This window comes from Staurois parvus, unplaced genomic scaffold (genome assembly GCF_062004578.1).
Source record: "Staurois parvus isolate SC_StPar_1 unplaced genomic scaffold, SC_StPar_1.0 ptg000147l, whole genome shotgun sequence".
Classification (NCBI taxonomy): domain Eukaryota; kingdom Metazoa; phylum Chordata; class Amphibia; order Anura; family Ranidae; genus Staurois; species Staurois parvus.
The window spans coordinates 4,129,852-4,153,894 of NW_028317943.1; the positions used below are offsets into that span (position 1 = coordinate 4,129,852).

The following is a 24,043-nucleotide window of genomic DNA, read 5'->3' on the forward strand; positions in this document are numbered from 1 at the left end:
CAATCACATGGCACAGGCTGGTCGTTGATTGGCCCAGGTACTAATGATGTCCTGAAGGGATCCCATTAATGCATCTTGTTTACTAGGTGACATGTGATCGCACAGTGATCATGTGGTATCTGGGCCACTAACACCAGCCTGAAACTGATACCACAATCTGCTGTGTCCAGTAGGGGGCACGTCAGGGAGCATGCGTAGCGCACACAAGCATCTTGATGTACTGGTACCGCGCAGTGTCTGGGGAAGTCGCCAACTGTACCTAAAGGTTGCCTTTTAAAGGTTTCAAAAAAGCTTTTTGCAGCTTGCTGAAATTTTTACAAATGTTTTCTAGTACTGTACACACTTCTGAAGCCTGCGTATGCAATGCTCGATTGTCTTTCTACCATAGATAATTATATTGCCTGTATTTTCTCTTACTGCAATGCTTAAAATTGACTTTTATTTTGTACATTTCTTCTAATTGCGTCATGGCTGTTCGTTAAACCGTACATTTTAACAATAGAGTCTGTCAGCTAAAAAATGCATATGCTTTTTGTCCATCTTCAGAGTTGTTTTTACTGAATTCATACGTGCTACCAGCATGTTGTGATGTGCTAGTTTCCTAAAGCAAAACGACCAAAGGCACAACTACTTCACAGCTATAATTGGTATGGTTAGTGCACTGGATGCCAGAATCATCTCTAATGACTTAACACATTGCTCAACTCTTAAACATCTGAGTAATCAAAGAGCTGAAGGCCTGGCAGTTTCTGTAGTCTGATATCTGTTCCTGTTTAGTCTTTATTGCTGGTGTTAATTAATATGTCTTAATTATTTGAGGTGACTTTAATTACTTTGACTTTGAAAATCACAGCTTCAATTTCTAAACTGCAGTTTGTAAACATACTCAACATTAATTCAGAAGTGGCTAGTTATGGATTTTCAGAAAAGTGGGCAGATAATAATTATTGGTTCAGTTAAAAGAAAAATTGTGTCTCCTAAATGTGGAACATCGACATTCACTAGTTGAAGCTAGCTTGCGTATTTGTGATTCACCATTTTTATATACAGTAAATAAATATGATAAAAACCTTTGTGGTTTTCTTTCATCTGTTCTACACCCAGCTATCCATATGTAAAGTAAAAATTAGCTATTTTCATCTTTTGAAGTCATGATGATGATGATAGTCTTTTGCTGAAAGGCAGTATGGAGGTACTGTATATTGGGCAATCCACTGGGACGTTTGCCATTCATTAGTGAAATTTTCAAATGTTTGCATCTGACAAACAGAAGAAATATAGGTCAAATCACCCCTGGTACAGTGATTATTTCTAAATTCAATAAAGATTCCTGCAAGAAATAGACCATTGTTTAGGTATAAACCCTTGAAACTGCAAAATGCAGTTTAGCTTTGCATTTTGCTAATTCCTATATATGGAAGGATCTTTAGCATCCAAGTAGTTTATAAGAAGCTAAGTCATGTTTCTTTAGATGAAGAAATATTGCAGAAAAAAAGGCTTAAGTCATTTGAGGCCTCATTTTATGTATTGTTTATATAGTGTGCATGCAAAGGTGATCTGTGATTTATTTTACAATTCACCATGCTTAATAAGGGGTATATGCAAAAGCACTGTCTTAGATTGCTGACTAACAATGAATTATTTAAGCACAGACAAAGCTGCAGATGTCTTTTATTAACTAAAGTGCCTACAAACCTTCTTTTTTAACAGAGTGATGTTGGTAGTGAGCTCCTTATCAAAAATGCACAACTCAAACATGCTGGAAGATATACTTGTATTGCACAGACCATTGTGGACAACTCTTCTGCTTCAGCTGACCTAGTAGTCAGAGGTAACCATTGCTGTGCATAAGCATGAGAACGGCCTTTTATTTGTGTATTATTCAGAATTTCTACTTAAAGTAGAACTATAGGCAAAACATATTTTTTTCAACATTTTCGATACAGTAACTGAGAGTTATAATCCCTGACAGTTTATTTTTTTGCCATCTGTGTCCCATTAGGGAGATTTTGCTTCACTTTCTGTCCTTTAACCAAAACAGGAAGTGAGAGGAAATCCCTGCAAATTAAGGTAATCCCCTGGGGATCCCATATCACCAGAACTAGTGTCCACATTGGAAGAATTCCCCTCTATTACTTTTCTGGGGGACAACCCAAAATTTGGGATTTTCTTTTACTTTCAATGATAATGGTAAACAGGACAAATAGAGAGGGAGAATCTCCCTAATGGGGGCATAGACAGCAATATAAACTGAGGGGTGTTCTAATCCATCCACACTATAGCTTAACCCCTTGGCGCCAGCACCTGCCAACCCTTTAAGGGTTTCAGAAACCGGGAGGCGGGGCGGGGGTTTAAGGTCATGTGACCGCCGTGATTCGCAGTCACGGCGGTCACATGATTGGGAAAGGTCCCGATCATAAGAGGAGATTGGGACCTTTCTGCGAGTACCGGATGTGTGCTGGGAGCGTGCAGGGCGTGCGCTCTCATCAAATATGTTTTTCTTAATTGCACGCAAATGTGCGACCGCTAGGCATCAAGGCGGTCACACATTTGCATGCGGCTGGCGTGAAGAGGTTAAAAGGTTTTGCATTTAGTTGTACTTTAAAATATATATATATATATATATATAAAACCATAACCTTTTTTTTTAAGTTTTTGTTTGAAAAGTAGTGGGTTAGATCATCTGTCAGGTTTGTATTGCTGGGGGAATTCATTCTCTCTATTTCTCCCAGTTGACATTGCCAAAGAGACAGAAAGAGCTGGGAAATACACAGTTGTCAGAACATGAGAATTGTATATATCTATGCCAGCAACAGAAATATATTTACATGCTTATTAAGTGTTCTTGCATGGCAAGACCACTTACTGTTATCTCACATATATATTCTTATTATTATAGCCATATTTACCACCCTACCTCCTCCCACAGTTTTTACACTACATAGACCGTAATATACCGAAACGTGCGGATTGTTCCCGATTGGTGTGCTATTACTTTGTGGAACGTTTTGCCGAATGGTTCACGAAATATTGCCGTTTTTGTGGTGAAATTGGTCCCATAGGAATGAATGGCGGAATGTTCAAAACTAGAGTGGGAGCTGACAAAAGCTAGAGTGTGAGCTGAAAAATCAGGACATGATTTCTAAACTGCCATCACTCCCTCATTTTCAAGCCCACCTACACAAATCTTATATCAAAACGTTCAGCTATCCCTGCTGCCACTAAAAATGTCCACAGCTAAGCCATAGTCCTGATAGTTTTCACAATATGACCATTTGTTTGCAACTCACGCCGCCCATTGACATTCATTGAAACTGCACTCTAGCCACGTCAAATTTGAAGGACAATTTCTAAACTGCGACTGTGCCTTCATTTTTAATATTTCAGAAACATACTATGCATCAACATGTAGGTCTGGGTCTTGTGATTCTCACAATATAAAGCTCTTCGCTGTAGGATTTATAATTTTTAAACTACAACCATTTGAAGATGGCAACTGCCAGTGAAGTGAGAAAGTTGGAACAGTTTGTTTTTAACCGCTCTTCTCTGCCCTTGCTGTAGAGTGAGTTGCTATAGGAACCCAGGTGTGTGAGCAGGCAGCAGAGTGACAAAAGCTAGAGTGTGAGCTGAAAAATAAAAGTTGAAATGCATTTCTTACTCTATCAAGCTTGCCATGTGCACTTTTCAATCGATTAGTGTAATGTTTACTATCTTTACTCACTCCAAACACTCCACACAGTTACTCTGCCCAGTCCAACCTTTTCACAGTTACTCCAGCCACTCCAAGCACACAACAGTTACTCAAGCCACTCCACCCAGTTACTCGGCCCACTCCAGTTGTAGACTACTGGTGGAAGGAAGAACACTTCACACAATTTTCCCAGAATTTGTAGCTTTTCTAGTTATTTGCAACACAAATATCAATTGTTGGAATTATTTTTCATTCTTTGCAAATAATAGCATTTACATTGCTATATTAGCTGATCTGCACTACTTACTGTTGTACTGGAGTAATTTTGTTTTCTTTGCTAGGTCCTCCAGGTCCTCCTGGTGGTGTTAGGGCAGAAGAAATAAAAGACACATCTGTGAAACTTACATGGAGTAGTGGAACAGACAATCACCAGCCAATTTCTAAATATACTATTCAAGCTAGGAGTTCATTGTCAGAAGAATGGAAGGCTAGGAATGCATTGTTAGATGAATGGAAGGATGTGAAAACAGGTTTGTAATGATTTTTTTATGTTTATGTGTATTACTGCAGGATGTCTAATCACTTTAACATAGTATACCCTACACCAGGGTTTCTCAACCAGGGTTCCACAGAATCCCAGAGTTCCCCCAGAGGTTGTTAGGGGTTCCTTGAGAAAAGATAAATTTCTGCCTCTTAAATAAGTTCCCACTGACACCATTGATCTTTTTAGCTATCTTTTAAGGGGGTAATTCTTCCCAACGACCACAAGTGTAAGGAGCATTCTTCCCACTGACCAACATACTAATGCATCATGAGTTGTAGATATAGTAATTTTTAGAAGGGGCTCCTTGAGACCAAAAAAAGTTATTTCAAGGGTTCATCTGTGTTAAAAAAGGCTGAGATAATCTGCCTTAGACCCTCTGCAGAGGTTTCCCTTAATCAACTTATTGCATGGAAAGTGGGACATTATGGCAGAGGGCATGGAAGGCAGGAATGCTACAGGGCAAAATTTAGCAGCACAGAGGAGCACAACAGAGCTTCATTGAAAAGAATAGGATATTTGGGATTAGAACAGAGTCAGCATGGAGTAGAAAGAAATAGGGCGGGGACTGTGCACTATGAATAAAACAAAACAGAAGGTGGCTGATAAGGGTGTAGTCAGGAATACCCTTACATTCTGAAATTAAGGACAGTATTATTGCTACAATTATTATCACACAGGATTTATATAACCCCAACAGTTTGTGCAGCACTTTACAGAGTGAGGGCAGACAGTACAGTTACAATACAATTCAATATAGGAGAATTCAGAGCGTGTTGTTCATTACCTTACAATCTACAAGGGAGGATTAAGTGATACAAATGGTAATAACCATGGAGGAAGAGCTGATAGAGAAAATAAAAAAATATTATATTTGTTAGGTGGAGACAAGATAGGCTTCTCTAATAAGATTGTTTTCTTAGGGATCACGCGAAGGTAGATAGAGTAGGAGTGCAACTGATTGTGGTAAGGAATTTGAGAGGATGGCTCTGGAGAAGTACTGGAAGCAAGCGTGAAAGGAGGTGAAGAGGGAGCTATAGAGCAAGAGGTCTTGGGAGGAAGAAAGAGAATAGTTTGGTTGGTATTTTGAGACTTGGCCAGTGATGGACATGATGATGTTTAAAGTGGGGAGCACTGCAACAGTAAGTGAATATAAAGCTGAAACCCAGGATAGGTTGAGTGAACCTTTTTACATTTCATGCTGTAACGTTCAGATTTGCTTCACAGTGTATTGTGATTATTTTTTTAAATGTTGTTACTGATGCTTTTCATTTTATGTGCTTTCTATCATAGGTGAGTGCTAGGAAAAAAAATTTAATTCTGTTCACATCAAAAAGAGTACATGATTTTATGTTGTTACCCATACAGTAATGTTTGTTTCCTCATTTAGAGATTCCTAATATTGAAGGAAACATGGAGGCAGCGAGGGTAATAGACTTAATTCCATGGATGGATTATGAATTTCGTGTAATAGCAACCAATACATTAGGAATTGGTGAGCCTAGTTTGCCATCACCAAAAATTAAAACATACGGAGCTGGTAAGTGCACTGCATAGTACATAAACTGTGTAGCCATAAAAAGTGTGTTATATTTTAAAGTGTTAAAAATCTGCAGGTATTTCTGGATTCCGGAAAAGGTTCATTGGCTGATTAGGCATATAGGCTCCTTTCATAACCAGTTGTGTTTGGACACTAATGCTTCTGCTTTAGTAATCAGAACCACTCCACTTTCCTGTAAAAAAAAAAAAAATTGTAATATCAGCAAAAGTGCAATGAGCTGCATTAGAGGGCCAAATCATGTAAAAGTGATAACAGGTCCTATATTCACGTCCTGGTGTTTTGTGTGTCCTATGGATCATAACTATACACTATATTCATCAATCCTCCAGGGTGCGGCTGACCTTTCTTCCTGTTGGTGTTGCTGATAAACCCAAGCTCTGACTTGTGCCTTTGGGATGCTAACCAGTCAGGACGACTTCATATTTCTGTACAAAAAGAGCTGAAGCAAAGTCCCTATTTTTGTACAGATTTGAAATTTCCAGCAACCAGTATATATTTAAGAATTCCAGGTATAGCAATTATGTACATGCCTTACCTGTGAGATCCACCTGGAAGCTATGCCTACTATGGTGATCTCAACTGGCTTTTGGGTCCCATGCCAAGTGACTGCACTTTTGCTTAGTGAACACTGGAAGCTGAAAATCGGCACTCAGCACAGGCACCATTCTGGGAACACTTTGCATTGCACATTGAATGCAAAGTGTTCTCTGAAGGAGGTGGAGAGGTGGGAGAGTGATATCACAATCTGAGAACCCTTTGCAATCCTTGAGAAAGTGCAAAGTGTTCTTTGAATGGTGCCTGTGTCAAACGGAAGACCTCCTGAGTTCAGTAAGAAAAGGTGCAGTCTTTCAGCACAGGACACAACAGTGGAGATCACTGTAGTAGTGGTACCTACTAAAGTAATATTCATCTTTGGGGGGAATCTCACACTTATGTCGCATACATACTTACATTGGTCCAAGTGTGAAAATTACATGGACTTCACCTTTGAAGTGATCCTGTCACTTTTGAAAAACTTTAAAAGCAAGCCATAACTGTAAAAGAAGATAGGACATACAGTAATTACCTTTCCTGCTGCCCATGCTGCTGAATGTTGCTACAATGCAACACCACGTTACAACTGCATCCTATGAAAACAGATGCAGAATCTAGAGAGCTGTGAAGACTCCTGGAAACACTGGTTTCCTTTTGAACTTTAGGCAGAAAAGTTCCCAGCATCAGAGCAGTGTCGGGTGGTGTGGGTGGCAGGAAAAGTACCTGCCTTCTTTTACAGGTATTGCTTGCTTTTAAAGTTGTTCTATAGTGATAGCTCTGTTTATATATAGCAATATGAAAGGGTCCTTACTGATTAGCATCCTAAGCTACAAATTAGAGTCATATTTGGCAGACGTGGCTTGCTTTTTCTATGGCAACAAGGTCAATTGAGCTATTGATATTAGTGTGATCTAATAAACTATTTGTTTTTAATGATACCATGTTAAAGTTGCCTGAATACTAACTGCGTGGGTTGTATTACAGCTCCAAAATATGCTCCTTCAGATGTTGGGGGCGGAGGTGGAACTAATCGAGAGCTTACAGTGACATGGACAGTGAGTATACATGAACTATTCTAACACTGCAAAGGAGAATGCATTAGCTTCAAATCTTTCTAACCACTTTGAATGTGTGAGCAATATCATTCTAATAAGGATTTTACAGGCTCATGTTACAAGACCAAATCAAAGCCTTTAATCTTCCCTTCTGATGAATATAATGCACTATTGTCCAGAAGCACTGTAAAAAAAAATAGAAGGCAGATGGCAAAAGACTTGTCACTAGTATTGCCTATGGTTTCCCTGCTGTTCTTTTCCCTATAACTGACTTATAGGGTTGTAGTTCTGGTTCATTGCTGTCATGGGGTAAAGGTGAATACTGCGGGTTCTGGGTTTGAAGTCTTGGAAACATTTTCTGCAAGTATTTTTGGGGAAAGTTTTCTGAAACCATAATGCAATGTATGGCATTTGAACCATGTCCAGCAGGATTAAAAGGGACAATGATCAAGCTTTTGAATAAGCCAGCCCATTCACTATAAAAGGGGAAGCCCTAGCGTAAGTGATTTAGGAAACTATTGTAGGGAAAGCTGACAAACTGCACAGAGAGAGATTCTGATTGCTAACTCTTTGGTCAAAAAAAATGTATGTTCTTACTCTTGGTGGCTTTTTAGTCTTTTATTTTTAGGCTGATTTGAGGTCAGAGGTCACATTTAGCTGCTGTTCTATGCATAGCAAAATTTTGTTTAAAGGATCTTTTGTTTCAGACATGGTATTTGGGGGGTTTTGTTTCTTTTTTAATTTTTTAATTTTATGCTGATAGGTCTTTTATTAACTTTGGGGTGCTTAAAACTGAGCATTCACTTGTTACTGACCATCTGTATTTTAAGCTGCCTTTTGTTTACAGCACGTGGCTGCATCATTTGAAAAGAGGGAAAAGCCATTACCATAGGTAAAATAAAAGTTAGGCATACACCAGTTAGGCTTAATGTCACTAATTAAAAATGCCCTGCTGTTGGCCAACTGCTGTATCATCTGCAGCTTTATCATTCCTGTTGAGAGCTTCTCATAAATTGGTCAGCAGCAGACACATTTTTTCATACCAATATGAATTAGATTGGGGTGCTGCTGCATTATGTATGCCAAGCTAATTATAAAGTAAAATAAAAATTACAGCTAAATATGCACTGCCAGTCCTATAATATCTGGCACTGAGGAACTTAACACCCCACCCCACCCTACCCCAAAAAAAAGAGTTTGAAGCAATAAAGTGGCAACGCAGCTCATAGTGCCAAATTGTGAGAGTAGTGTTTCACTTTGTTTCAGGTCACCTTGCAATAAAGCCAAAAAAAGAAAAAACTCTGTAATGTATTATTATGCTTTCCCAAACAGAAATGCTGCACATACAACGGCAGGAAAAAAAATCATACCATACAAAGTATCACAAAATATGCCTGCAGCATGCAGAAGCTAACTATCTTCCTAGCAAACAAACTTGTACAATGTATGTGATAGGCATACACCAAACAGTTACTTTACTTAGGTGTTCCTTTATGATGGAGTCATTTTCCAGTATCTCTCTCAGATGGCTTCTTGCTTCTATGAAATCCTGAAAACAACTGTTCCTTTATTCCAGAGCACATGGCGTGTTCAAAGTCCTTTTCCCCTCCATTGACTTTCTGCCTACATCATTTCCTGTAGGCTGAGCTTCATGAACCAGTTCAACAGATTCTTTAGCATATCAATGGGGAAGGCCCAGCCAATCCCCCTCAGTACATACCCCCTTCCTAGCCTAATCCCTCAGTACAGACCCCCCTATCCTAGCCTACCCTCTTAGCTCACACCCGCCTTTCCAGGTACAGATGCCTTCTTCCAGCCTACCCCCATCACAGAGCTCCAAACAGTACAAATCTCATCCTTCAAATTACAAGATGCATTAGCAAATAAGAAGCTGGGGAGGTCATTCCCTCAACTGTGTCATGTGACCAGAGCAAAGAAGGTGCTCTGAACTGCCACTGTATAGTGAGCAGAAGTGGCACTGCAGTGCAAATCCCATGTGCACGCCAGTGCTGTGCAACACAAAAAGAGACTGTTGTGTGGCACCTTCAGAGTGTCAGCACCAGTTGTGGCCTCCCCCCCGCTGTCAGTGTACACTGTCACTGAGACTGCACATAAAAATCATATGTTTCTGAAACACCACGTACAGTTTTAAGGCATCCCTCAAGCATGTTTTTTAATTACTTGTGAGTTTTTAATGTTGTCCATGAAGTTGCATGAAAGAACCTCTTCCCATTGTATGTTTTTAAAATACAGTGTTTTTTTTGTTTTTGTTTTTTTTGCACTGGTACATGTGCTTTCATGGTAGTGCTCAGCTTTTTGTACTGTTTTTGACAGCAGTTTGCTATATGCCCTAAAATTGGCTACAATTTAACAAGATTCAAAAGGAATTCACCTCTGAGTTTGGATTTGACGAATTTTGAACAAGAATCACCAATCCTTTGATCCGTTAATCACTACCTACTTACCATTCTTGTTCTGCAGTATCTCTGTGTGGAGGTGGCCGTCTTAGTAGAGTTTTTCTTCCTCATGTCAGAGCCTTTAGCAAGGAGAATAATGAGCAGCACAGTAGTGACATCACCAACTCTTGCTCCAAATCCCTTAGCAATCAGAGGCAACAGTGCCTTATATCTAAACAAATAAACTTAATGCTGCTAATATAAAGCATAAATACTAAATCATCAACCGATTAATTAAGAAAAAAACATCAAATATACATATAAACGTGCATAAATCATATAAATGGGATAAAACACAATGTCTATAAAAGCAAGTCTGTGGAATTTGAATTAGAGTGGTGAACTTAGATAGAGTTTTACATCAACTTCCTTCACAATTCCATTCAGGATTTCTTACATGCTCATATAACCATCACCATCTCTTAAAGTGCTGCAAACATGCAGATTGTGCCACATCAGTGCTCACAGAACTCTCACCTTAAGAAAATTTGAATGTGCTTATAATGATTAATACATTTAGTTTCCTCCACTCTCCTGGTCCTCCGCCATTTTAGAACCACTGGGGGCCCTCCTTCCTTTTTCCTAATCTGGACCCAATTGAAAAAAAACGGTCCCTTTAAGGGTCACTTGGGCTCAAATCTCCTGTATTTATTCAGGAGGTTCCATGCTGGGCAGTCAATGACACAGTATTTTCTTTTTGCTCTTAGTTTCTGCTGTTGCCACATTCTATTTTGATCTTCATCTGACAGTTACTTTCCTAATCTGTGTATTTTTATCAAGTCCCTGGCTTAGAGAGCATAACAGCCAGGCAACTATTATTTTCAGAAATTCAGCACCTGTTGTGAGACTGCCATTACTTGCTCATCCTCTTATAGGGTGAGTTGCCAGGCTGCCGCTGGTTTTCATACCTTTCTCTGTTCTGAAAAAAACAAGGAAACAAACAGTTTTTTTCTGCTCCGGTCCCCCAACTCTGCTGATTCTCTGCCGCTCAGTCCTCTCTCTCTGGTCCCCGTTCACCTTCCATTTTAGCATTTCTATGTTGTAGACTGTGTGTGCCATCTGCAAGTTGCTCTGCTCTGGTCCAGACCCTTCTTACCTTCTTGCTGCTCCATGCTGCACGCCTGGTGTGATGTCTGCACCAAACACTTCGATTATACATACATATGAACTGAAAGTGACTGTTGAAATCCTTTTGGTTCACTGGTTAGTTTCTCACTGCATCCTGGGATATCTCATACCTGCAATACCTCCAATAATTCCGAAAGTGAAGATAACTGAATAAAAGCTCCTCAAAAGCTGCAGGTGCTGTTTGTGAGCTTTGTCCTAGACTTCTATGGAGGCTTTGGAGATGTTTTGAAGCACCAAGAAAGTGTTATGGGGTATAATTTTTGAAGTGAAGCAAACGCAACGTCTAAACAGGACTGTAAGCATGCCATTTTATTTAGTGACAGGTGCTTCGATTGGCATTCAGTGTCCAATGCCACATTTTGAAGCAAATGTAAATGAGCCCTAAGAGTTACTTCTAGCCATCTCAAAATAAATAAAACTTGCTACAACTAATTATAAGAAGCAGCACTGTACAGTGTTTGTTATCTGATTGCTTTTGGCAACTAGGAACAGTTTTTTTTCCTGGACCATGCTTTATTTAATTTTCTTGACATCATTTAGATCAACTCCTAGATCAACTCTGTGCATGCAGTTTTTTTTTAACTCAATGGACATAATTATTGTTTAAACTGACTAAATACTGTATATAACCCTATTGTTTTAAGTAAGTTAGTACCCAACAACTAAACTTTTTTTTTCTCTACAGCCTTTAGCAAGTGAATATCATTATGGTGATGGATTTGGATACATTGTTGCATTTAAACCATTTACTGAAAGAGAATGGAGAAAAGTAACAGTTACCAACCCTGAGAGTGGTCGATATGTTCACAAAGATGATACTATTACTCCAGCTACACAGTTTCAAGTAAAGGTTCAAGCCTTCAATAGATGGGGAGAAGGTCCATTCAGTAGCACTGCTACCATTTACTCTGCAGATGAAGGTAAATCAAAAACCTGTTCCTTTACTTATGAACAAAAGAACATAGGTTACCATATAAAAAGAACTATCACCAGAGAATCATCTTTAAGAAAATAAAGATAGTATCTCTTCATTCTGGCTGCTATCCCACATATTTCAAAAACTTATTTGAAATATATTTTTAAAATATTCTTCCCAAATATATTGACATATATTTGAAATGCTACAATTTAGGCCATATTCAATATATATACTGTATTACAAAATATATGAAAGATTTTTAAAAATACATTTCAAATATACTGTATGTCTTTAAAAATACAAATCTACATTTCTGGAATGCATTTACAAATATATGTAAAAATATATGTTAACCTCTTCGTGAATGTGCAGCCTCCCGGCATCTGGGCCTTGATGCTGAGCGGCCGCACATTTGCGTGCAATTAAGAAAAACATATGTGCTCAGAGCGCTCGCCCTGCGCTCTCCCAGCACACATGTCCAGTACTCACGGAAAGGTCCCGATCTCCTCTTTCGATCGGGATCTTTCCCGATCATGTGACTGCCGTGACAGCGAATCACGGCGGTCACATGACCCTAAAACCACAACCCTCCTCCCGATTTCTGAAACCCTTAAAGGGTCGGGAGGTGCCGGCGCCAAGGGGTTAAAATTATTTTTTGATATGTCAAAAAATCTGCAGAATATATTTAAGAATTAAATATTTTTAAAATATATTCTTCAGATTTTTTTTAACATTTAAAAAAGTCATTTTAACATATAATTTAAAAATGTAGATTTGTATTTTTAAAGACATACAGTATATTTGAAATGTATTTTTAAAAATATTTTTTGTATATTTTGTAATAAAAACGCATTTCAACATACAATATACATATATATATATTTATTGAAATATATTTTTTGAAATATATTGGATATGGCAAAAATTGTAGCATTTCAAATGTATGTCAATATATTTGGGAAGAATATTTTTATAATATATTTCAAATATATTTTTCTTTCATATGGGATGCCATGCAAATAAATCTCAGTTTGAAAAATATTATCTCTTCAAAATAATTCTATTGATACTGTAACAGCATGCAGCTAACCCAAGGGAAAACATGCTTGGGGTTCCAGTTTAGGATGCCAATTTTATATAGCTATGGAGACATGAAAAGGCCCAAAAGTTTGGAAATAAATGGGAAGAAATCTTTTAATATAAATCCTATATTTATATGTTGCGCTTACATGTGCATCTGCACCACATAAAAGCAGAAACATTTTCCAGTAATGTAAGAGAGGCATTCATCTACCATGTGGTTATTTCACAGATGCATACACAGGTGTACACAAAGTGAGCCAGAAGTCTGCACTAGTAGTTGGAAATGAAAAGATCACAACATTTAACCCTGCCAATGGATTGGCAATAGCAAAGGCTGCTGTTGCTGACTGTATGACATGGAAAGGGTTCAAATAATTCCAATTTGAGAATGAAGATAATTAGGTGTAAACAATGTTAATAGCCCTGTAAGCTTCTTCCAGGAATTGCTTCAGCAGTCTGGCTGAGAGTGATCAGGATTTAGGAGAAAAATAATTAAGGATAAGCATTTCTGCAGCTATGTTGATGTCATTGGCACTAAGGATAAGTAAGAGTAGCATACTAGTTTGTACAGATAAAAAATTGTGTGTACAGTTCAGGAACCTGTGCAGTTAGGCAGCTACTGACCACCATTCACTGTATGTATTTATGTGCAGTGTTATGGCCCGACCCCTCCAGATTGACTGTAGTAGTGGGAAAGGGAGACTATGAGAGAAGCAAATAGCCCACCCATAACGTCACATCTTGCTCAACAAGTCTGCTGTGACAAATTCCCAGCTCAACACTGCCTACTATTGTGTGTTTCAATAGTTAGGACCTAACTGTAGAGAAGCGGAAAAGTAAGTTGAAATGGCTGCAAGACATTATGAACAAGGCCACCAGATATCTCAATGTCCAATGCTATCAAATCTTTGTCTTACGGATTAGTGTGAATTATTTTCGGTTGAAATGAGGTGAGGGTTTGCTTAGACAAGTCCACACCCAAGGCCATACACTATGGTGCATTTCACCTGTTGGGATCTAATCGCAGAGAGTGGGAAAGGGAGGTTTAAATGGCTGCAAGACATTGTAAGATAGCATACCAGACATCTCCTTGATGTCCATAGAGTGTGTGGATCTTCCCGAAAAAAAACACATGCACTGCAAAATCTTTTGTTTTAAGTCTGGTCTGAGCCAAATCTCCAACTTTGCTTTTCATTCTTTATGTAAGGATTTGTATGAGTTATTTTTGGTTGAAATGTTTTAAAATGCTAAATAAATGGATTAACAATCCACTCAATGTAAATTCGATAATTGATATAAAAGCCTTTGTCTGTTTTCTCTGATCACATATGATCTTGTCCAATAAGTCAAATAATAAAATAATCAATATCCCATGGAAATTTGATTTCTTTGATCAGAAGATTGTAATCTGCTGCTGTTGTTTAACACATGTTGCTCTGTGCCTTAATGGAGAGGCCATAATAACATGACTATATGAGCTGATATCTTTTAACTAGATGTCTTTTAAGTGAAACAAGTTTAACATTTTACATAGGAAATGCTAAAAACTGTAATTGCCTTTGCTCTCTTTTACTAGCACCCACAGAATACCCTACAGGTATGAGGGCAGTAGTGCTGTCCTCCTCTGAAGCCAGTGTGTCTTGGCAGCCAGTGATTGGACAAACTGTCACAGGTTACCAGGTGAGAATGCAATCTTGTCATTCATGAATGAAACACAACTGTCTTTGTTTAAAGATGACTTGCTTCAAAGTAAATCTCTGTCCAGTCGCAAAATACTTCAAAAAGATCAGATTTCGATTTGAAGAGAAATAATATAAATGTATAGAGAATATATAGGAATATATTTTTACTACATTTTTTAATGGCATAACAATTTTTTATGAAAAACAAAGGCTAGCTACCATTTTAAAAAGGTTGCCTGGCTGTATCTGACTGTATGGCTTTGATGCATCTGATACGGAACAATCATGCAGCAAATGAAAGCATGGAACCTTTTGGAAAAAAATACACTACAGGATGGTTACAACTATCACGATTTGTCAAAAATGCATAGCTCCTTCTAAATATGTAGCATAATAGGTGGTTTAGTACATATATGTTACTGCTGTTAAGAAAAGTGCAATATTTAAAGAGTTCCTAAAAATGTTCCATTTCTTAAAGGGGGACTTTTAAATATTTTAAATAAATTTTATTTTAATTTTGTTTTAATGTTTAAAGGGTTTTCAAGCTTCTTTATTTCTGTTTTTAGTATCTGTATGTTTACTTTTTTTAAATAAGCATTTAATACATAGCAAATGATTGTGCACTGTGGGTTAGCTAAAGAGAGGGCATAGCGAATGCTAACTACTTTTGTATGTTTGAGACTCTGGACTGAGCCATTAGTAATGGATAAGTCATTGCAATGAATCACTCTTTCTAGTAAGTCATATGTGTGTACATTTCAGCCTAAGCTATTGTAAACACCAGGCTTAATTTCAAAGGAGCAGCCTGAATGTCTGGAGAATGTCAAAGGAAACTGCTAAACATTATTATTCAATATTTAATACATGTTTGACTTAAAAACATTTTTAACTATTTTTTTCCTGACCATAATAAATATAAAAATGCCTTTAAAAGGTCCGGTACTGGCGCACTCAAGACAAAGAAGCAGCAGCCCACAGACTACAAGTTGAAAACTTAGAAACCATCAAACTGGAAGGATTAATGGCCAATACTCGCTACAGACTAGATGTTTGTGCATTCAACAGTGCAGGGGATGGCCCTAAAAGTCCTACTACCGAATTTGAGACTAAGAAAGCACGTAAGTACACATTTTCAAACTGCTTTCTTTAATAATTAATTTAAAGTTAATCTATGTTCACATTAAAGGACAAACTGTAGACAGGTATGTATATTGACATGCCTTGTAGACCTTCCCCAATAATGAATGAAGCACTAATATACAAATCGTGTCTTCAGTTTCTAAAGTTGTTTTTGATCTATTCAAATACCTCATTATTGGCACATCACTATGATGAACCAATAAAACTAGGTTCGTGAGTGAGAGGAGCAAGAACATCTTTATGAATGGAAGTCAGTATTTGCATATTAGAGCTCTCTGCAAAACCTAAAGGTTCTAGGTGCCAGCTTCATGTATCAGCCTAAGATTTAGGTATGATAAAATAAAACACAGAATCAATTTAAGGGAAGCAACATGTGGGTAAAGTAATACTGCATGAGAAACTAAAAAGAGCAATTTAGATCTTCAACTTCATATTAAAAAAAGTATGTTTATCAATTGTGAAGTATGAACAGGAGCCAGGCGCTGTGTAGTTTTGTGATAGAAATAATACACCTTGTATGGAGGTGTGTCTTTAATAAGTCATATGGTAAAACAATAATAAATAACCAGCCTGTGGCTTTAGGAAGCCAGGTTCCAAGATGGACGGCCCGTCCGCTCAGAGGGAAGCAGTGGAGTAGAATGCCTGTCAGTGCAGGGACCACGTTTACCCGACGTCCCAGCGTCCTGGATGACGTCACCACGATGTGGAGAGACAGAGGGGGGGAACTCTTGCTGGAGCCGCAGCTTTAGAAGGAAGAGGCCGGTTGCTGGGACAACATGTTTCGCGCGCATGCGCTTTGTCAAGTCTCACTTGGTTTTGTTTTGTTTTGTTTATTCGTTTTCAACCAGATACAAAATGTTTCCAATAGATTTGAAGTATTCAAATCGAAAATATTGAATCCATTCAAATTCATTATGAAAAATAGCTGGTCGTTAAGGAGCGGGGTGGCCTGCCAGCTGCGGCGTCCTTAACAACAAAGAATCAGCAGGATTCCCACTGATAGCAGAATATAAAAAAACAGCGTATGGGTCCCCCGAGCATGCAGTGGAGTGGGTCAGGAAAAGGAGAGAGGGGGTGAGATACTCTATTCGGATTTGTTGATTTCCGAATAATGAAAAATTTGTCCAAATTACAATTAGGAACGAAGTGAACTGAGCATGTCTAATAATATCTGTTTAGTAAAAGAAAGTAATGAAATACTGGATAAATTAAAGTAGAACTTCACCCCAAGGGGGAAGTTCTGCTTTTTGCCCTCCTCCCCCCTCCTCTTCTGTTTTGGCACTTTTTTGGGGGGGAGGGAGACTGGGAACCTGTTTTTGACAGTTACCCGCTCCCACTTCCTCCAGATTGCTTCGGCGATCCACTAGAAGTTCTCCTCCCCTCCTTGCCGTACCCTTCTGGGACATGTGACAGGTCCCAGAAGATTGTAGAACCATTCACAAGGCGTAGCACAGAACACACATGTGCAGTGGCCAGCCAGCTGTGAAGCACTGGGGACTCAAACACCTGCAAAGAACGGTTTGGATAAGCACAGCGCTGAATCCCTGAATATATGAGTTTCTGTATTAAAATTCAGCAGCTACAGTGTTTGTACTTTTATTTTTTTATTCTTTTTAAAAAAGGGCAAATAACCACTTTAAACTGCTGAAGCTTCTTAGAAATTGGCAAAGGTGATTTTCTGGAATTTTTATTTGAGTATTTTTGTGAGTATATACTTGCATTTTTGAACAAGCACATTACAAGTGTTTTACATGTGAATTTAAGCTTCAGGCATGTTTGTTTTATCCAATTGAAAGCAATAGGGGAGGAGACCAGTTCCTTTTGGCTCACAAAATGCCTTAAATATGCTTTAAAAAGTACTTCCGCAAAAAAAAAATAAAAAAACACTTGATTCAAGCATTTTCAGGTGTTCCCATTGAAGTCTATGGGGCCAAAAAGGTCCAAGTCTGCCTCAAAAATAGCTCATGTAGCGTTTGAATTCCAGACATCTAGCTACAGCAGTCAACATTGTTACACATGGGATTTTGGAAGTTGAGCTTGTTTGATCTTTCAGCTACAAAATGCTCAAGTGTTAATTGGACTTGTAGATGTAAATGGACAGTTGGAGAATTTTTTTAAATGTATTATTGCAATGTGAAGAACTACATACAGCTTTCAAAACATTTTTTTTCTTTAGCTCCTAGTCAGATACCTCGAATCATTAGTGCTGTGAAGTCTGGATCTCAGTATATTATCACTTGGGAACATGTGACACCATTGTCCAATGAATCTGCTGTCAATGGATATAAAGTAAGTTATGACCGTTTTTGTAGGTAATTGTTAGTGCTGAAAGGTATGGCTTTGGTGCCGATAGTTTCAACAACTGAAAGGTTAGCGTTGGTTTTCAGGGGTTAATTTAATGTTAGGGTAAAAGTTGAGAATTTAAAATGTTAAGCCTCAGGTTATATTTTAGATTCAGGTCAAGTATTAAGGATTTAAAGTATTAGGCTAAGGATATGGTAAGAGAAAGGGCTAAGTGTTAGCTAGTGGTTTAATGTTAAAATAATAAATAATTTTTGGGGTTGATATGAGTGTACAAATTTGGATAAGGATAGGATCAGGGATTAGGTTAGTTAGGGCTCAAGGACATGCAAATAAATACTAAGCTAAATCTTACTTTGCACCAAAAGCCCTGGTGTTGAGACCTACAAGAAATGAATGTCAAAATAACAGAGGACAAGGATGATCTTCCATTTATTTATATAAATTCCTTCATTATTTCCTTTTCTCAAGGTTTTGTATAGGCCAAATGGACAAAATGATGGTAAACTGTATTCAACCGGGCACCATTCAGTAGAGCTGCCAGTTCTAAAGGAAGGAGACTATATTGTGGAAGTGCGGGCCCACAGTGAAGGAGGAGATGGTGCTGTAGCTTCCATCAAGCTGTCTACTAGTAAGATTTTCCTTTCCTAAAATAAATAATGCTTTAGAAAGCTCACAATATGCAGCAAAAAAATGTGAACACATGCACCATATGTTTGAAAAAAAAAAGCTCAGTGTTTTTATGACAATGTTGCTGTCATCGTAGTTGGTGCAAAGTAGGTGTGAAATAAACTGAGGATTGTTTACAATGAAGTGCCGAAGTCAAATATCTAGCTTACATTTTCTTGATCACTTTATGATGCTAGAGGCTTTCATTGAAAAAAAAAAAGTGGTTGAAACACAGCACAACAGAACATACTGAGGAGCTGAGAATATGCACATAAAAATTGTGGCAATATTCACTTCAATTTTACAATTATGTCAAAATCTCCTTTCTATTTATTTCATATTTACATGATTAGATAATTAAAGTGACTATTCACACAATTTATTTGAAGATTCTCAACTCCTTTAGTAAATCAGCCAAATTTAGTTTTAAAAAATGCAGTACAATTTGAAACATTTTAAAGGCAACAATAAATGCTTAACACTGTGATGTACAGCATAATTCTAAATACAGACGGTGAGGTTGATTTACTAAAGTCGTAGAGCATGTTTGTTTTGCAAAGTGAATATTTACCTAGCTTAGCAAATGAAGTGAACATTCACTTTGTTAAGAATACCCAGTCATATGCAAGGTTAAAAATTAAATTCAGCTTCACCTCTTCAGAAAATAAAAATTCTCTTAGCATAGTGAATGGAGGAGTAGAGGTGGAGCTGACTTTAATCATCCAATTATGCGCAAAAAAAAAATCAGTTTTCTGTACTTTCCTTTGCATTTAATTGGTTCATTTTATTCATTGTGCTGCTCCCTGGGAGCAAAAGAACTTTGAAAGTCTCCAGTCCAAGCTCTTTGTTTTGCACACATGCATGGTGCAATCTTCTTTCCTATGGAAAAAGTAACCAGTCCAAGCTCTTCGCTTTGCACACATGCGTGGTGCAATCTTCTTTCCTATGGAAAAACCAACCAGTCCAAGCTCTTTGTTTTGCACACATGTGTGGTGCAATCTTCTTTCCTATGGAAAAACCAACCAGTCCAAGCTCTTTGTTTTGCACACATGCATGGTGCAATCTTCTTTCCTATGGAAAAACCAACCAGTCCAAGCTCTTTGTTTTGCACACATGCGTGGTGCAATCTTCTTTCCTATGGAAAAACCAACCAGTCCAAGCTCTTTGTTTTGCACACATGCATGGTGCAATCTTCTTTCCTATGGAAAAACCACCCAGTCCAAGCTCTTTGTTTTGCACACATGCATGGTGCAATCTTCTTTCCTATGGAAAAACCATCCCACACTAGTAGATGATGCTATACTTTAGGAATGTTGGTGTCTGAGGATTGTTGTTAACAAGATAATTTCCATTTGTTTTTTTTTCTATTACAGGTGACACAGCAGGAATATTACCCAGTATTCTTGGTATACTGCTACCAACATTTGGCCTCCTGTTTTACCTTGAATTCTGAATGTAGGTCTGAGTGCAGTGTACTCGTTTCTCATCTCTGGAGGATACCATCATTCTCTGACTATTGTGATAACATCTTAAGCCAAAAAAAAGAAAAAAATATATAAACCTATATATACCCAACAGAGTTATTATGAACTTTAAATAGGAATTAAGGCATTCAGGAACTCCTCCGAGGAATTGTTTTCAAGGATAATAGATCATTTTTAACTTGTTCCAATATGCCTTATGAAACACTTTCGCCAATCTGTGACAGTTGCATGATCAAATGGGGCAAGTTACAGTGTTAAATTACAATACCTTAGACTGTACAGTGGAAGTAAAGTCACCATCCATAGGTGATTCAACTTTAATAACAAATTGTGAAATATAATAGAGTTACAAATGTTGTATATGGTATGTGTAAGAGTAACTACATCTGTCTGTATTAACTGTTTTGTGTGCTGCATATTTTTGTTATTTTTATTCGAGCCTTGGTGAGGCCTCTGGACCGACAGTCAGATCAAAAACAGTCATTGTAATAGACAGAACTTCATGTCTTCAACAAATGAATGTAGATTCAGTATGCTGAATATGACAACTGAATATAAGAACTCTGAAATGTACACATATCACTGAGTGGTTTCAGGTGCAGGCATGGGATAAAATCCAGAGTGATCTATTTCCATTATGTGAAATTTTGCACATGCAGTTGTTGTGACACGGTGTAAATAGTGCAATAAATGGCCCACTTATGAATGTAAAGTATATTTATAGCAAATAAGCTGTGCTTAGGGAAGGTAGTAAACGCTAAAATATTTCAAAGAACCACAATATATTAAAGGGGAATATATGAATCCATGTGATTAATACAATAAAATATTTTTAGGAGCATGGGAACACTGGAATGAACCTGTATCATGGACTGACACTGAAGCATTAATGTACATTGTCTGCAACAATGGACTGCAGAATAATAAACTTACATAGGAAGGTACAGGAGAAACACTTTTCCAATACAGTGGAAATACTTCCCTCCAAAGTTGCATCTACTCTACAAGACACACTAAAAAATAATGATAAAAGTTGATGCAATGAAAATTGAAAGTATTGTCCACAACAGCCAATCAAGACTGGCTTTAAAAAAAAAAAATATAGCCATATTGGGTATGGTTATTCTTTGGAACATCACCATAATCAATTGCATTACTATCAATAAATATTTAATCTGTTTGATAAATCTTTTATTTATTTCAATAAGGTTAACACAGGTTGCTCCTAAAATACAGCATTTTGAAATTGTACTTTATAAAGTATATAGCTACAGAAAAATATAATGCATATGTTGCAAGAAAAATGCTAGCGGTGCTTTTGCAACCCCCATTGCTGGCAATGGGATTCCCCAAACCTTCCACTCAAAACACTATTTCAGATGAAGCAAGCCAACCAGCTACATATGGTAAAAAGCTATTGTAAATTTAAATTTCATGTACAGATCTGGGTTTTAATACTTTATTATGTCTTCAATGTAAAAATAAAGCTGCCCACATTGTGCCATGACTCATATTTGTGACATTTCCAGAATGAACCTGCATTGGTCATGTCTGTTAAGCCAGAACTTTTTTATGATTTTTTTTATCAATGTTCTCATGGACACAGGTCTCTGGTCTAATCACCCATGAATGAAGAAAAACGTAATATCACAAAGAATAGCTGTTCATTTGGTATGGTATGGTATGGTAATTGTTAATGTGACCTTACTTCACAATAGTTGTGTAACAGTGGATGGCGTGGAGATGTGGTTCAGGTTGTGTTACAGTGATGTAAATGTTGAAACAGTATAATAGGAGAAAACAAGTGAATGATGATAAGCACAACAAATGTTACTCTGAAATACATACCTCCCAACATCTTAAAATATATAAACATTTTTGACGTTTTCGCTATCCAGATTTATCCATTACATAGCAATATCTATGATCTAGTAAGCCCTACCACTTTTCTCGGCTTAGAAATCACACTGACTCTCCAAATTAAGGACAGTTGGGAGGTATGAAATTGTTGTGTTACTGACGCTTCTGAAATTAATGAATGTGTTTGTTCTGACTTTGTCTATAATTTTTTTTTGTATTGTTCAGTCATTATTTTAAAGTTGTGCTTTGGTATTTCAGTTCATGTGTGAATGGTAAACACAGTATTATACAACTGGGTCCAGTAATAGTGCAATGTCTCAATTTCTTTTAAAGAAATCTGAAATTTTATTCTTTTTTATTGGTAGCAAAACCTAGTTAACTGATTGGGTAGAGTTATTTTATCTTTATAGAGATAATATCATAGAGGTCTTTATTAAACTATCAAGGATGAAAGCTCAGATACTTCTGTGTACCCCTCTCTTTATTTTCTTTCTTTCTTTTTTTGGATTTCATACAAGCATTAAAATATCTCAATGTGCTTTAATTCATGTAATCCTTTGTTTAATACTTGGTGATTACACTAGAGCTTAAAATATGCTAAAATGTGATGCATCACTGTTTTTTAAACAAACACAAAATGCAAATGGAGTTTCTTGCAAGGAGGGTTTATTCCTTTAAGCTGCCTGGGGCTAGCAAATCGGTTGCTGCCCACTTCCCTCATACTAACTACTAATTTTATAGGACTGGGTGCAAATATCTCTTGCAATCAATGACACTGTGCAGTAGCAAGAGATAGAATGAGAACATGTTCCTCTTGTTCCTTCAAAGAACCTAAAACTGGACATTCATCTTGCTACGCTGTAAGGAAGGCCTTGTGGTAGGGAATTGATATGTTATGGATAGAGCTTCATAAATCTGCTGGTCATACATCTAGAACTTGAGACTTGCTGACCTATAAGAGTGATTCATCCTCTTTTAGCAGAACACTAAAGCACAGGCACAAGTTTTAGTTGGCATGATACTCATGCTCATTTTACTACATGTATGTATAGTATTAAACGCTATTTTGCCAAATGCATGATGGCCTTTTTTTCTATTTTTATTTTTTTTAATATTCTGAGTTTTTGTTCTGCCAATCCTTTAGCAAAAATTCTTGTTTACTACTGTAAGTTAGGCATTCAATAGCAAACGTTTGATTTGGATATGTAACAAATTTGTGCTTTGAGCCTTATGTAAAATAAACTATTTTATTTCCAATTAGCTTTGAGCAAATGTAAAATATATATCACCTATTCAGAACTAAAGCTGTTGAATATAACAAGGCATTTTTTTTATTTAATTGCAAGACTAAAGTGAAAATGCACAGTGTTGTTTTTTTTATTTACTTTGTCTGTTTATATTTGTTATTTCTAAGTGAAATAGGCAGGGATTTTATGTTATCATTTTTTTATGAGTGACCTTGGTTCGGATTAAATATCAGTATTACTCACAATGTAACAGCTGGCTTTTAAAGTTACCAAAATGTTTTGTTTTGTTAAAAAATCACCAAAATAAAGGCGTTTGACAAACTATGTTTTATATTTAGTGATTTGTTCATACTTTGGTTCTTAGTGAGGAATTTTGGGAAAACAGCTAAATGCTGATTTCTAACATATATACGTGGATTTTTTTTGCCTGCCAAGGGGGTTTTAAAATGACTCTAAACTCTGTTTTTTAAGTATCTTACTGTTGTTTTCTGCCTTTTTTTTTTAATGCACCCTTCCAACTCTTTACTGATGCACCTCACTGCTACTACCTTAAAGGGAACAAAGCCATTATTTCTGGTCACATGGTGTGCTCTGTGTGTACAACAATTCCCATAGAATTGAATGTGCCTGCATCTAGATGTGTGGTCCATCTTGGGGGAAAGTAGGAAAGGGTGGCTACGTTCACATACGCA

General features: G+C 37.3%; 1 protein-coding gene across 7 annotated transcripts in view; it reads left to right on the forward strand.

The window, feature by feature from the left end:
* CNTN1 (contactin 1) overlaps positions 1-23,675 on the forward strand; it is a 280,313-nt gene extending 256,638 nt beyond the window's left edge. For all 7 annotated transcript variants that reach the window (XM_089673988.1, XM_089673989.1, XM_089673986.1 and 4 more), the window contains 10 exons: positions 1,711-1,831; positions 4,033-4,221; positions 5,623-5,772; positions 7,312-7,382; positions 11,652-11,886; positions 14,545-14,648; positions 15,585-15,768; positions 17,967-18,079; positions 18,563-18,722; positions 20,134-23,675. In XM_089673988.1, coding sequence (XP_089530114.1) covers positions 1,711-1,831; positions 4,033-4,221; positions 5,623-5,772; positions 7,312-7,382; positions 11,652-11,886; positions 14,545-14,648; positions 15,585-15,768; positions 17,967-18,079; positions 18,563-18,722; positions 20,134-20,213 — 1,407 coding nt within the window. In that variant the 3' untranslated portion in view covers positions 20,214-23,675. The remainder of the gene's footprint in view (positions 1-1,710; positions 1,832-4,032; positions 4,222-5,622; positions 5,773-7,311; positions 7,383-11,651; positions 11,887-14,544; positions 14,649-15,584; positions 15,769-17,966; positions 18,080-18,562; positions 18,723-20,133) is intronic.
* The last annotated feature ends 368 nt before the right edge of the window (positions 23,676-24,043 follow it).